The 15,394-nt window shown below is 36.3% G+C and overlaps 1 protein-coding gene across 2 annotated transcripts in view; it reads left to right on the plus strand.

Annotated features, from left to right (window-relative positions):
- ARIH1 (ariadne RBR E3 ubiquitin protein ligase 1) overlaps nucleotides 1-15,394 on the plus strand; it is a 132,743-nt gene that overhangs the window by 14,196 nt on the left and 103,153 nt on the right. Inside the window, exon 2 of one of the 2 annotated variants that reach the window (XM_055088086.1) lies at nucleotides 7,058-7,125. The exons of the other annotated variant lie outside the window; for it this stretch is intronic. Within the exon in view, the coding sequence (XP_054944061.1) occupies nucleotides 7,058-7,125 (68 nt within the window). The remainder of the gene's footprint in view (nucleotides 1-7,057; nucleotides 7,126-15,394) is intronic. 2 annotated transcript variants of the gene reach the window in all.

Genomic DNA, 15,394 nt, shown 5'->3' on the forward strand with positions numbered 1-15,394 from the left:
CTACTCTTCATTGCGGCGCGTGGGCTTCTTATTGCGGTGGCTTCTCTGTTGCGGAGCACAGGCTCTAGGCACGCAGGCTCAGTACTTGTGGCTTGCAGGCTCAGTAGTTGTGGCGCACGGGCTTAGTTGCTCTGCGGCATGTGGGATCTTCCCAGACCAGGGATCAAACCCTTGTCCCCTGCATTGGCAGGCGGATTCTTAACCACTGCGCCACTAGGGAAGTCCTGAAACTGGGGCTTTTTGACTTTTAAAATAGAAGTTTTTGGGCTTCCCTGGTGGCGCAGTGGTTGAGAGTCTGCCTGCCGATGGAGGGGACGCGGGTTAGTGCCCCGGTCCGGGAAGAACCCACATGCCGAGGAGTGGCTGGGCCCGTGAGCCATGGCCGCTGAGCATGCGTGTCCAGAGCCTGTGCTCCGCAGCGGGAGAGGCCACAACAGTGAGAGGCCCGCGTACCGCAAAAAAAAAAAAAAAAAAAAAAAAAAAAAAAAAATTAAAAAAAAAGGTTTTTTCTGCTGTACCAAACTTTTTCAGACTTTAGTTGGACCTTTTGACTGAGCCAAATTCTCGTACTTAAGTTTTCTTTGTATTTGTATACTGAAAGCTTTACAGTCCTAAAAGAATCTTTCATTTTAGCTAATTGACTGATTTTAGATGAGTCTCTTGTATTAGTTATCTATTGCTACATAAAAAATTACCCTAACACTTAGTGGTTTAAAACAGCAAACATTTACTGTATTATAGTTTTGAGTGGTTTAGCTGGGTAATTCTGGGTCAGGGTCTCTGATGAGGTTGTAGTCATCCTGTCAGCAGAGGATGCATTTATCTGAAGGCTTGGTTTGTGCTGAAGAACTGCTTTCAAGATGTACAAAGATGAGTGGAGAACATTCCTTCCTGTCCAGCGTTCCTAGTCTAGGAAGGGCAGACATGTAAATAAATCCTTGATTATAAAGTCAATAACTCAGGACCTATCATGCCCACTTTTATCCACATGTAGCCTGATCTCAATTATATCCTGTTTCTTGACTTGCCCTGGCCTGGTTTTCATAGTTGAGTATCTTAGTGTACTGCCATTACCCAGAAATCCCATACCTACCAGTTTGTCTTTTGAGGTGTTATTTTTACATCAGGTCAACCCTGACGTGTTTCACGTTTGTTGTGGTTTGACCCCTCTTTGCTGCTTGGTTAAGGAAAGCCCTGCCTTCCGAAGAGACTAGTTGGTGTTTAGGAAAGAAGGAAAGTAGTCCTTTGTGTGGATAAGGAGTCTTGTTGGAAGCTGTTAGAAGTTATTGGAAGGGTCTCATTAGCAAAATCAGAAAAATTGAAAGAATGTGAAAAGGGTGATATTGATGGAAAATGGGGCCTTGAGTGTAGTGTGGTCGCCACAGATTTTTCAGGAAATGCTGAATGTCTCCTTTTTTTTCCTGAGTGGTCATCCTGTTCAGTTTATGACAGTGTCAAAAATGTTCATACTTGGTCTAAGTTTATGGCCTGAGAAAGTACACCACATCTTTACCAATCATGGTAAGCAGTAGGAATGGGACAGGAAATGGTGCTTATGAGGAAACTACTAAGCCTAGGGGTTCTGAGCCTAGGGGGTTTCCAGTAACTAGGTTACCAGAGGATGCAGATTAGGAGAAAAGATTCTAAGCGTGATAAATCAGGCTTTTCATAATTCGACCTTTGTCTACCTTATCCGTCATTTCTTCACACTCATCTTGACATAGCAAAATTATGATAGTCCCTGTGAAATTTTTCTTTGTGCCTTTGTAAGGCTTTTTCCTTTGTTTCAAATGCTTTTCCCCTGATAAACTCATTAATACTTCATGACTCACCTTAAACATCATTTCTTCTTTGAATCTTTCCCTTTGAGTGGGTCTCAGGATTTTGTATAGACTTCTATTTAAAAAATAATCTCTATTATTCTCTTGCTAAATAGACTCTGAAAATCCTTGAAGGTAGGATCAGTGTATTAATTTTGGTATTCTCATTGACCAGCACAGTTCTTGGACCATAGCTGATAAACATTGATTTGAAGAGTCAAAATTGAATATGAATGAGTTTTCTTATTGATTTTATTATTGATAAAAATAAGTCTTGGTACTATCCCTATGTTTTTCATTTGTGAATTGTTCACATTCCTCTTCTGTTGACTTCACTGTATTAACTCTTCTCCCTTTCTCTGATACATTTTCCATTTCTTGTTCTTAACCAGTTATTTAAGGGAATGTTAGTCATCACAACTCTTCTCTGAAGTAGATGGTATTTCTACTATTTTATAGATAAGGAAATTGAGACTTAGAGGAATTGAGTAACTTGCCCAGGCTTTCATGGCTAGGGTCAGAACTCAGTATTTTATATCATTAAATATAAATAAAACATATTTGAATGTTATTGTCTTGTGTGCTGGGTATTTTCTGTTTGTCTCTCCAGACCTGTTCTACCTTTCTGTCTCCAGCTTTGTATGCACCAGGAGACTGACTTGTACAGAGTGAGTCAGTGGGCTCTGTTTTGTGACTTCAGTGCTGTTGCTTATGAATCCAAATAAATAATAAACCAGAGTGATATAGAGGCAGAAGTCTACTATTTACAAGCCCCATTTAAACTTTCCAGCCTACATATATACCACCTTCAAGAAAATTTCAAGCCAAAATTGCTATTTATAACATTTAGTATTTTCTAGTCCAAATTAAGCATCTAAAAATAGTTTTAACATTAAATAATTCTACATATTTGATGGATGTTATAGAATGTATATATAATGTAAAATTTATTTGTGATTTATGTATGAAATTACAAACTGAGACCAGTGGTCCACAAAGTCAGCATTCTCCTGACAGAAGCACCAAGAGATTCTGGGAGAATAGCATTGTGAAATTGTTATGGATGCGCTGGATAACAAATGCTTTATATATTTAAAGGGAGATTAGCTGACTTGACTTATTCAATAATGAGAAAATATTTCTTTTGTGACGTTCTTAGAGGAGTGTATTACTGATAACTTACTATTTAAACTCATTTAATATGGAAGTAATATTCCTTTGAAAAGAGAGTATATATATATATAATATTACTTACCAGTCTAACTGACTTTTTAAATATAATAATTCCGTTTCATTGGCCCTAAACATTTTGTCTGTTTTCTATAATCATCTCAATTCACGTTGCATTAATGTAGTTAACACTGGGTCCTTGAAATATATGAGTACCTGAAGCTTGATTTATAATGTTGCATTCCATGCAACTGTAAAGCCAAAAGGGTGAAAATAGGACTTCAAAATTCACAAAAATCCTCTAGGCACCATTAGGAATGAAAGCATAATATGTAAACAATAGCTAAAGAATGAAGGATGACAGTAAACTTGCCGGATATTTGTTTCATGTCGAAGTCAATACAATTTTTGATTCACATAGAGTAAGATTAACAAGGATGAAAAGGATCTTTAAAGGTTATGCTGGCCAACAAGTATACCAAGTATACCACCTCCCTGTTAAGTGATCCCTTTTAGGGTTAAGAGTAGGTTAAGCCTATTCTTGAACCTCCCCAGTGACTTAAACCCCCACAGCCACTCTAGAAGGGAGCGCATTTCATGTTTGAACAGCTCTGATTTTTAGTTTTTCCAGGTGTTAATATCTGTCTCTCTGTAGCTTTTTACTTGAACCTACCTGGTTCTAACCCTTCCTCATGATAGCCTTTCTGTAATTTTTAAAGAACTATTTATCGTATTGGAGATTACCAATGTGTTAAACTATATCCAGGCTAACATTTTTTGTGTGTGCAGAATCCAGAATAAAGCTTCTGCTTCACTTCTTATGGATTGTTGATTGAAGATTATTATGAACTGGTATTTTGGATTCAGACCTGTGTATGCCTGCTCAGAGTTACAGAAGGTAGAACATTGTAGCAGCACATACGTGCCCTGTTCAATTAAATAAATGCAAGGCAGAGGCAGATGTTTGTTCATACCCTCACTGCAGACATTGGCAGGTTTTGCAGTAACAAGTGGATAGATAACTCATCTTGATGTGTCTCTACTATTAATAGTTTTGGGGTTTTGAGTTCTGCATATTTCCTCTGACTCAGCATTTATAAAAATAAAGGCAGTTGCTAGACAGTGTTAACAAGTCAACTCTGAATAAACTGTTTTCTGCTGCCTTTTTTTAAGCTTCTGGATCAGTTTAAGTGAAGAATATTCTGAAATGGCAATGAAAATTTCATATCTTTGTGAATCAGGGTTTTCATTCTGTGTAACCAGAACAAAATACAGAAATAGGTTGCATGCTGGGGCCAATGTGACTGAACTCTCCTCTATAACCTCTGATTAAAAAAAAATTGAAACAGCCTTAGTAGTCTAAGACTTGATACTTTTTTTTTTTTTTTTTTTTAGGATTAAAAAACTTTTGTTTGACTATGCATATATTTTCTTGGCTCAAAATTCAAAAAGTACAAAAGATAAAAAAGTAGAAAATCTCCCACCTTAATATCTTAACTACCTGGTTCCCTCCCTCAGAGGTTATCACTACTATTACTATCTTTATTCTAAATACTTTTCTCTTAAAAGTAGAACCTCCACAGTTCCCCTAACCTGATTTTTATCCTTCATTTAAGACCCTAAATATCATGATTATTTTATGAATTTCTGAGGTTAATGGGATCCTAAAAATAATGCTTCAGTTTAATTAGAGAACAGTATAGAAGTTGAGTATTTGATTAATTTTTTACCTAGTATTTTTTTAGTGGCTACACCGTGCTGGGGGAATACAGATACTGGACAACTCTTTAAGGAGGCTTGTATAAATAAATTATAATACAGTGATATGTACAACAGTAAAAATTACAAGGTCAGAGAAGGAATGTTTAGTGCTGTTTTCTGGGAAGGACTGACAGATCCTGGTGTAAGTGGGTCTGAAGGTAGGTTTTGAAAAATGAATAGTAACTCACTAGGCAGATGGGGTTGGAGATGGCATTCCAGACAGAGGAGGGGAAGGTTAATGGAATGTACAAAGCCAGAAGCTATTAATGGTCTAGGTTGTTGAATGAACAATAAGGAATTGAAAAGATTGCTAAAATTATTGGAAAGTAGTGTGGTAGGAGCTGGGGCTAGACAGTTAGGCAGTTTGTGAAAGGCTTTAGCATAGTGCTAAATGAGATGGGGCCAGTTGAAACAACTATAAACTTTTAATATAGGATTAGTGTTGAGAAGAACCACTTTGTTGGCAGTATAGGGAGTAAATGAGAACAGGATGATATTAGGAAGCAGGGAGAGTAGTGAGAAATGTGTTACAATAATCTGAGCAAGAAATATATGATGAGGTTAGCAAGACAGGAATGGAGAGGTGGGAGAGGTATTCAAGGTATTAGGAGGGTAGCATCAGTGAGAATTGGTGGATTATTTTATTAGGAGATAAAATAGTTTAGTGGTTAAGTCTTTGGCATCATATAGAACTAAGTTTAGTTCCAACTTTGCCTTTTATCAGCTCTGTGACTTTGTATCAGTTATTTAACTTTAATAAATTGTCTTTCCTCATCTGTTATAATGTAGCTGAAGCTTTAAGCAGCCTTCGTTTAACTAACCTTCTGAATTAATAGTTCCTCTTCATTCCCCCAGTAAAACAGACCTATTTGATGTCCATGGCAAGCTATCAGCTTGTTGGCCTTCCTAGATAAGTAAAACTAAATGACAGAATTAACCAGTCATCACAATAGACCTCATACTGTATGATGCTATTTATAGGACATGTCCAGAATAGGCAAATCCATAGAGACAAAAAATAGAGGCTGGGTGGGGAAAGGGGAGACTAGGGAGGGACTGCAAATGGGTATGGGGTTTCTTTCTGGGGTGATGAAATGTTCTAAAATTAATGGTTAACACAACTGTGTGTCACAACTCTGAATATAATCAAAACCACTGAATCACACATTTTGAAAGTGAGTTTTATGGTATATGAATTGTATCTGAATGAAGTTGTCATAGAAAAAAATCTAATATACATATCACATTCACATTTTCCCAGTTGTCTTTCATAGCTTTTCTCCTTCTAGTCTAGAATTTAGTCAGAGATTATGCATTACATTTGATTATCATTACTCATTACCTGCTCATGTTTTTGAGGGGTTGCAATAAGAAATGTGTAAATGGTTAGATCCCCTGGAAATAGAAGGGGAAACATTTTCCCTCAGTGTTTCTTAAACATGTAGCTTGGCTCTGTATTATTTTAGATGCATGCAAAATAAAATATTTGATTAAATTAAAATGACGTACATAGATGTAAGTTTTTGATGAAGCTTAAGCCAAGCTAGCATTTTGAGATACAAAGGTACTTTTCAAAAAATAACTTTCAGAAGCCTCTTGAAGTGTGAATACTCATTTGAATGGATTTGAGCTAGCAGGAGGACTCTACATAGCTTTTAAAGATACTGTTGGTAGTTTTGTGTATAAATGTTTTACTCTATCTTGGAAATTGGCCTAAATGGCACTATTACATTCTTTTAAGCCCCCAAATTAATCTAGATGTGGTGTGAGCAAACATTTTTACATAGAAAGGAAAATACAGAATGATAAAATGCTGAAATGTGACTTTCATTCAGTGATTCCCAGTAGTATACTATAATCACATAGGCCTTGACACTGCAATAGAAATTTTCTGTGTGTAATAGTTGCCATTTTAATTTTGTCATAGAAAGTCTTCTTTGGATGAGATAGTTTCTTGTGTATTAAAGAGCAACCTCTATTTGAAGAAATCGTGTGGCATGGTTACAGAAATGCCTGCTGTATCTGTAACTGCTGATGGTATTAAAAATACTGATTATTTTGCCTATGGCAGTGGTACTATTTCTAGTTGAAAGAAGAGAATAAAATGGAAATCAAGAATAATTTATTTGGTATGTGGATGAGAGGGTTGCAGATCTGAAGTTCAGGTATTTTACTATAGAATATAGATAGATATGTTTTCTGGTTCCTCCGTCCCCTTTTATATACCTTGATTTTAATTTTTGTCAAGTCTGTCTCTCTGGCCTTTGTCGCTGTGGCCCATTGATCTGTCCATCTGTCTGTTACAGTGCATATTGGGTACTTCCAGAAGTATGAATTCAGTGATGCAAAGGACAGGAGGGCTGCAGCAGCAAAGGTAGGACAGAATCATTCCAAAGACAAGTTATTAAAGGATCATTAAACACATGTGTGTGAACACGTATTGGCAGCGAATACCTAATTATTTAAGGGCATATTGTTTATCCTGTGAATCTTTATGGAAAACCTGACATGACAAATTTGACATATCTATTTACAAAGGGCACAGTTTTATTGTTTAAACCAGAAGCTTACTTGGCACTCAGGCAACAAAGTAAATTGGTATTTGCCACTATCGTTTAAAAAAATGCTGAATGATAGAAGAAATGATTAAATGGAGGGTATTTATGATATTTGCTTGATTCATGGACCTGGTTGATTTTCAGAAACTATGATGACAGGGGATCACATTTATTTTATTATTATTATTTTTAAAAGAATTATTATTTATTTTATTTAGTTTTGGCTGCATAACGATCGCATTTATAAAACTGGGAGAAGAAGCAGGAAAGATAGATTGATCTGGCTATGTGTGTATATTTATATATTAACGTTGTATATCTGATTCTGTTTTGATGGAAATAATCCAAATCTTCCAGGTCGTTCTTTAACTTATATAAGGAATCTGAAGGATTTTAATGTAGATATTCGTAGCATTTACTTAGATATTTAGATCCATTTACTTGCTAAATGATAGCAGTTGTAATAGCAATTCCTGTCCTTTTTTTTGTAAATACTGGGTTAGACTGAGAGAGCTGAATCCTAAGACCTAAATCACAGGCATGTTTTAAGAACTTAGGCTGTACAATGCAAACATATGAAGAAAAAGAAATGAAAGCTTTATATATAATATGTTAAAATGTTGGATTGCTTATTTATTACTCTACTGTTGGCTGTAAAGTGAGATTTTATAGGGATAGCTGAATGATAAAGATATTTGCATCATTTTCTTTGCTATTGTGCTTCTAAAAGAAAGAGGTTTTGTTTTTCTAATAGGTTAATACAGTGCTTCTCAAAGCTTCCCAAATGAAAAGGCAGATAAAATTGGTATTTGGTTTTCCATGAAGATTGCTGGGTTTTCAAAATGACTGTAAAATCTAAAATCTTAGATATTTATAGCCTAAATTCTGGTCCAAAAAAGCTGATGATGATAGTTACTTTAATAAACTCTATATACTATATTGAAGAGATCTAGTCTACTGTTGCTTGAATGTGGAAATGTATTTTGAAGTGAAGTTCCATGGCAAACCATACTACAGATATTTTTGACTCAATAGTGTTTAAGACAAGGTGTTTTGATGTATTTTAAGATGCCCTCATCCCTGCCCCCCCTGTTTTTTTGGTCTTAGAAACCTTTTTGGTTAACTTTTAAAAACTTTGATATTTCATATTTAGCACCTTCTTTCAAAAGTATTTTAGGTATTTCATGGTCTAAATAAATCACACATTTTAAAAAATCTTATCACATGGCATATTAAAATGAATATTAGTCATGAATCTACAGTTTCTTCATAATGGTCAGATCTAGCAGTCCAACTCAGTATAAAGCAAAATAGTTCTGAATTTTAGAGACCTAGGTATGTTCTAATCCTGACTGCCACTATTGACATTTCAAAAGTAACTTCTGCTTTTTAGTTTTCACCTTCTTAAAATGCATGTTGGTGATATATTTACAAAAATCTGGTTAATCTGTCTTTATGAAAAGGAATTCTTAGTAAGAGGGTAAAGATGGAAACTATCTAAATCATGCTAAGATTTGATTTTTTTAAAGGTAGTGCTTTCTTATGCTTATGTCAATAAGCTTTAATCTACAATTGAAATATTTTATTTTAGAAGACAAATAGCTGTATTTGTACTCTTCCCCACTTCCTTTTCCAATCTCACTTTATTCTGCAAGTTGCTATTTTTTCCTTCAATGGTATACTATGGAGTTAACGATTGTACAGTATTTTTCTAATATGACCTTATTGTTGGATGTTTTGTTCATTCTCTATTGTGTGCCTCCTTCCTTTCCTTTCCTTCCTTTTCCTTTCTTGACCTAACCTAACCTTGGATGTGAGCTTGCTGGCCTTTGGGTATAGACATTTACGGTTTTTATAAATACGATTGAATGTTTTCAAAAATGGTTACGGAGTTTATACCAACAGTGTGTGAACTATCGTTTTCTCTATACTCTTGCTGACACTATTAAGAATCTTAAAATTTTCATTAGTCTGATAAAGAAAATATTACTTGGTTGTTTTAATTGCACATGAATTGCCTTTTCATATCCTTTGTGCCTATTCTTAGCTCTTAAACTTTTTAAAAATTTTTTATTTATTTATTTTTAATTTTTGGTTGCATTGGGTCTTCGTTGCTGCACACAGGCTTTCTCTAGTTGCAGCAAGCGGGCTACTCTTTGTTGTGGTGCACGGGCTTCTCATTGTGCTGGCTTCTCTTGTTGCGGACCATGGGCTCTAGGCGCAGGGGCTCAGTAGTTGTGGCTCGTGGGCTCTAGAGCACAGGCTCAGTAGTTGTGGTGCATGGGTTTAGTCGCTCTGTGGCATGTGGGATCTTCCCAGACCAGGGCTCGAACCCATGTCCCCTGCATTGGCAGGCGGATTCTTATGCACTGTGCCACCAGGGAAGCCACTTAGTTAGTTCTTAATATATGATAGTTATTGTAGCTCTTTTCTCCAATCTGTAATTTGTGATTTTAAAAAAAGAGAGTAATACTTGCATATGGTAACAAATAAAAAAGTAAAGACCTATTATGTCTTCAAATGATTACATTTATAATTTTAACTAATACACCTTTTTCTTTCCATCACCCTTTGGCGTTATCTCTTTCCTCTTCCTTTTCGCACCTTTGCGGATCGCAGTTTATGCTACCTATACTTTTATGTTATCAAAGTTCCTTTGTCTTGTGATCATAACGAAGTCTTAGTTCACTCATAGCTTGATATTTACAGTGACACCATTGAGTAATGTTTGTTTTTATGGTTATATCATTTAGTGACAGTCCAAGTAGTCCAGTTTACGCTTGGATTGTATTTGCACTTCTCCTGGAGTCCTCTATTTTGTTCTCCTAATCAGGTTGCCCTTCCCACTAGGCCTCTTATATAGCCATCAATCACAAACTTTTACATTACACTTCTGCCCCTGTTTCTTAGATCTATGTCTTTTTTCTTGATTTAGTCTCATTTTGCTGGACTACATTCTTAATTTAACTCCCACATAACTTTTTTTAGGATATTGCTCATTGTGACTCTGATAATGTCTTCAGTTTGCCTTTAATCTTGGTTGCTAGATTGGCTAGCCAGGAAACTTCTGGACTGGAATGCATATGAAAGATACTGCCTTCTGCATTCACTGTTGCTAATAAATCTAATACCAGTCTGCTTCCCATTTCTTGATAACTTTTTAAAAAAGTTTCAGCCTTTTCTCTTTATCCTTTGTGTTCTGAAGAGATGTATAAATGTGAATCTTCTGATCATATTGGACCCTTTCAACTGGAAGACTTGTGTCCTTTTAAAGCTTTGGGAAATAAACTTTTAATACTGCTTTGGTAATTCCCTTCCCTCTCCTCTTGGAGTTCCTATTAGTTGATTGTTAAAAACAATGGATAGTGGCTTGAATAAAAACTGTGATAGGGGCTTCCCTGGTGGCGCAGTGGTTGAGAGTCCGCCTGCCAATGCAGGGGACACGGGTTCGTGCCCCGGTCCGGGAGGATCCCTCATGCCGCAGAGGGGCTGGACCCGTGAGCCATGGCCGCTGAGCCTGCGAGTCCAGAGCCTGCGCGCCGCAACAGTGAGAGGCCCGTGTACCGCAAAAAAAACCAACCAACCAACCAAACAACAAAAACTATGATAAAATAATATAAGGATGATATGGGAGTGGGTGCATGTAGGAGTGCTAAATCTTCAACTTTCACAAGGAAGGCAATTGATAATATCTAAAATGGAAAGATAGTAACTATTGGAGCATAAGCATATTATTTAGGATAAAAATAAATACCAGAAGAAACAGCTAAAAGAATTTAAAATGGTTTCCTCAAAGGATTGAAATCATTAGCAACTGGGATGTGGCAAAGATGGTTGTTAAACCTTGAGGTTACCGTTAACTTCTAAAACTGTGTACATCCACTACATTTTTAACAATTTAACAGGGATTCAGTGCAATCCCATCCTTAAAGGTCCACATTTAGTGATACCGTCATTCTTTAAAATCCCCTCTGCAAATATATGTAAAAGTGTTCTTAGTCCAAGCCTTCATGAAGAAAGATTCCAGTTGTATGTGCCACATGTTCCTTGTTCATTATTCTTAACCATTGAGCTGTGAATTTTGAGAATAATTGGCAAGAGAATGTACTGGGGATGTATGTGGCCTGTTACAGCTTGATTATAAAACTTTCTTTAAATGATACAGGAGTATATTTTTGTCTATTTCAAGATCATTTGGATTTATGACTACTTTTTGATCTTTAAAGACATTTACAATCACTTTATTTTCAAGTAGTTTTTCTTAGAAAAGCATTTGTAAGATACAAATTTACTTAAGTAAAACTTTCACACTTTTAAAATATAAGCACTATGATTTTCTTTTTTAAAAAAAAATAAATTTATTTATTTATTTTTGGCTGCGTTGGGTCTTCGTTGCTGCACACGGGCCCCCTCCAGTTGCGGCGAGCGGGGCCTACTCTTCGCTGTGCTGCACGGGCTTCTCATTGCGGTGGCTTCTCCCGTTGGGGAGCACGGGCTCTAGGCACGTGGGCTTCAGTAGTTGTGGCTCGTGGGCTCAGTAGTTGTGGCTCACGGGCTCTAGAGCTCAGACTCAGTAGCTGTGGCGCACGGCCTTAGCTACTCCGCGGCATGTAGGATCTTCCCGGACCAGGGCTCGAACCCGTGTCCCCTGCATTGGCAGGCGGACTCTTAACCACTGTGCCACCAGGGAAGTCCCTGATTTTCTTTTTTTAATTTTTATTATTTTTTAATAATTTTTATTGGAGTATAGTTACCTTACAATGTTGTGCTAGTTTCTACTGTGCAGCAGAGTGAATCAGCTATACGTATGCATTTATCCCCTCTTTTTTGGATTTCCTTCCCGTTTAGGTCACCACAGAGCACTAAGTAGAGTTCCCTGTGCTATACAGTAGGTTCTCATTAGTTATCTATTTTATACATAGTATCAATAGTGTATATATGTCAATCCCCATCTCCCAATTCATCCCACCCCTGCTTCCCCCCTTGGAGTCCATGCGTTTGTTCTCTAAAGCACTATGATTTTCAAATAATCTCACTTATGTTTATATTGTACAAAATTTTGTGTACCACATATACATGTATAGAGTATGAATAAGTAAAAAGTAGTCAGTCAGTTGCTAATCAGAATCCTACCAGTTATTGATAGGTATTTCGAGTTGCCATTTTGTGAAAGGAAAGATATTAGTTAAAAGATACAGTTAAAAGTACTAGGTCAAATACTGTTAAAAAAAAAAAAAAAGTAGTAGTTGGGAATGTATAGGTATCTCTTTTTCTAAGTGCCTCCAGAAGAAGAAGTAAGTACATACAAGACTTCTTAACAATATTCAGTTCACTTTACAGAACTAATTTTTGTATGCCATCTTTAGGTAGTTTGGAGATGGCTGGTGGTAGTGTTAAGGTGAAGTGACAGTACATGAAAGTCACTCAGATGTTTTGGTTGTGTGTTTGGTGGAACATTTTCAGTATGTGCCACAATAGCCATGTGGATTGCTAATACTTTGGGCTTGACCATTGGAATCCAGAGGTGAGAATGTGAGTAGATAACTCAAGGTTGCTAAATAACCTTAATTATTTCTCACAATTCTGAACTACCACAAAAATAGTAAAATAACATAAGGTGGTCTATATAGAATCTTCATTTGTGGTTTAGACTAGCTCCGTTATGCCAAGATAGTTTAGAATTGGAGTTACCTGATTCTTGGCCTTACCTTTTAGTTCTTACCCTTTTTATCTATAGGATTTTTTCCCTCCACTCAAGGAATAGCCAGTTAGGAGACTGAGACTCCCCCCAGATTTTGCCTGAATGAGGCCTCATGTAATGGTGAAGGTTTAAAACTAGAGTTATGATTGTTGGAGGTGACTTGGCTCTTGTTCAACTAAATGCTAAAGTATATACTGCTATTTACATGAGTTTGTTTTTCTGTTGTAAAATAGAAGTTTTACATACTGTTTCTACTGTTTATGTAAATATATCCATTCCGTCACCCAGCCCCTTTGGTTTGCAGTTGAATTTTTACAGAAAATTAAATGATTATACACAGTTTAGTAACCTTCCTTCCATTTACAGAAACATTTTATTTTTCTTATTCTGATTGAACTCTTGACATTCTCTAGAGGTGAGATCTTTGACCTTTCAAATTTCAGATGATATAGAAGGAAGTAATTTCCTTCATATAACACCTACAAGGCATTTGAAGGGCAAGGTGAAGAAGAACAAAGCCAAATTTGAAATGTTATTGATGGGTAGTTGGCTAGGTGCATTCATTAACAACTTTTGGTACATCAGGATTAAATTTATAGTTCAAATGCATATCTCAGCAAAATTTCAAGTTAAGTATCGTGGATCTACAGAATTACAAATAGTTGGTCAAAACTTGTTGGTGTTAAATTTTATTTTAAATAATTTTCAAGGGGAGTGAGTAAAGTGTGAACTTCTTGCGAAAATAATATCCAGGAAGCATCTTCATTACACTCAACATTTCCCCCTTTTTTCTTTTACCTTCCTTCTCCTGATGGTAGCTTAGAAGTAAATATTCAAAACTGGAAACTTTGAGGATTAGTGTTGTTTAGTTGTAAATTCTTTTTGTGAATATAGCTTTTAAGCCATCTGAGAATTCTGTGAGATGGTCTTCCTCAACCCTCCTAATTACCTTTCTGTATTGTTGGGCTAGAAAGCCAAAAACTTTATTTCTCAGACTATTTTGCGTTTAGTGTTTTAGATGTGAAATAGTTGCTGGCAATTAGATACGTATGTGAGGTGTGAAGGGGGTTCGTCTTTCTTCCCTTTTCTGTCCCCATCCCCCCCCCCTTTTCTGGGTTGTGAAAATGTGAGATTTTTCTGCAATAGCGGAAATGCAGCATTGCATTTTTCATTCTTCACTTTCTGTGTTATCAAGAGGCATTTGTAGCAAAGGCAGCACCTAGACTCTTGTCTACATCGCCTCTCTTCATGGTTATATAGTGGCAGTGGCAGTGGTGACTTTCTGATTCCTTTGGATCGCAGTTATCTGCTGTTCTTGAATTTAGTGGTTCAATTGGTGGCTTAAGGTGGAGAGAGTCCCTTGTGATTCAGTTGTGTTCTGGTGTCATTCTTATAGACAGACGAGCCTTACAGCCCCATTCCTCCAGTCCTTAAAACTATTAAGCACCCAGTTGCTCTCTTATTAATTCCCCCTTTGCTCAGCATATCTAGTGGTTTGTATTCCTGGCACCTAATCCTGATTGATCAAAGTCAAGAGCATCTTTTGGTGACAGGATACTACTCTTCCATTTTGTATGTAGTATTGTATGAACTTTGGATACCTAAAGGATTTATTGTATGTCATTGACTGTTAATTATATTGCAGCCTTTTAGTGACTCTTAGTATAAAGCTCTCAGCATTCTTATATACCTTTAAAGGGAAGGCAAATTGTACCTGAATTATACATGATCATTTCTTAGAAGGAAATCAAGTATTTAATTAAATCTGAGAGCTTGGAAATGAAACTTTTTAGTTAGTGTGACCAGCTCAGATGTTGCTTCCTATAGTCTGTACCAGTGCTTCTCAAACTTGAATGTGCATACACGTCACCTCAGGAACTTTTGAGGGTCTGGTTGAAATGAACATTCAGTAGATGTGGATTGGGATCTAGGATTCTGCATTCCTAACTAACCCTTTGAGATTTGGGTGATTGAGATTTTGTGGACCACATTTTGAAGTAGCAAGGCCTATACTACTGTTAATTATTGTAAAAGTAACATTTTAAATTTCTATTCATACGATTATAAAATAGAAAAAATCTTTTACCCTATTCCCAAACCAGTCCCTGGGGATGTAATTCTCAAGGACAGCTTTCTAAACCTTTTAAAGTGCACATTCAATATGTCATACAAATTTACTTTTTTTTTTTCTTTTTTTAAACACAAAAATGGAATATTGTACATTGCTCAGTAACTTGCTTTTTTCACTCAGTGGTATCTCAGTAGTATCCTTCCATTCCAGTGCACACAGATCTATTTTCTTTTTGTTTTTTAAATTGCTGCATAATATTTTAAGTATGGTTACAGCATAATTTATAGGCAGTTTCCTCTTGGGAAAATGTAGG

The sequence above is a fragment of the Physeter macrocephalus genome, chromosome 11 (genome assembly GCF_002837175.3).
Source record: "Physeter macrocephalus isolate SW-GA chromosome 11, ASM283717v5, whole genome shotgun sequence".
Classification (NCBI taxonomy): Eukaryota; Metazoa; Chordata; class Mammalia; order Artiodactyla; family Physeteridae; genus Physeter; species Physeter macrocephalus.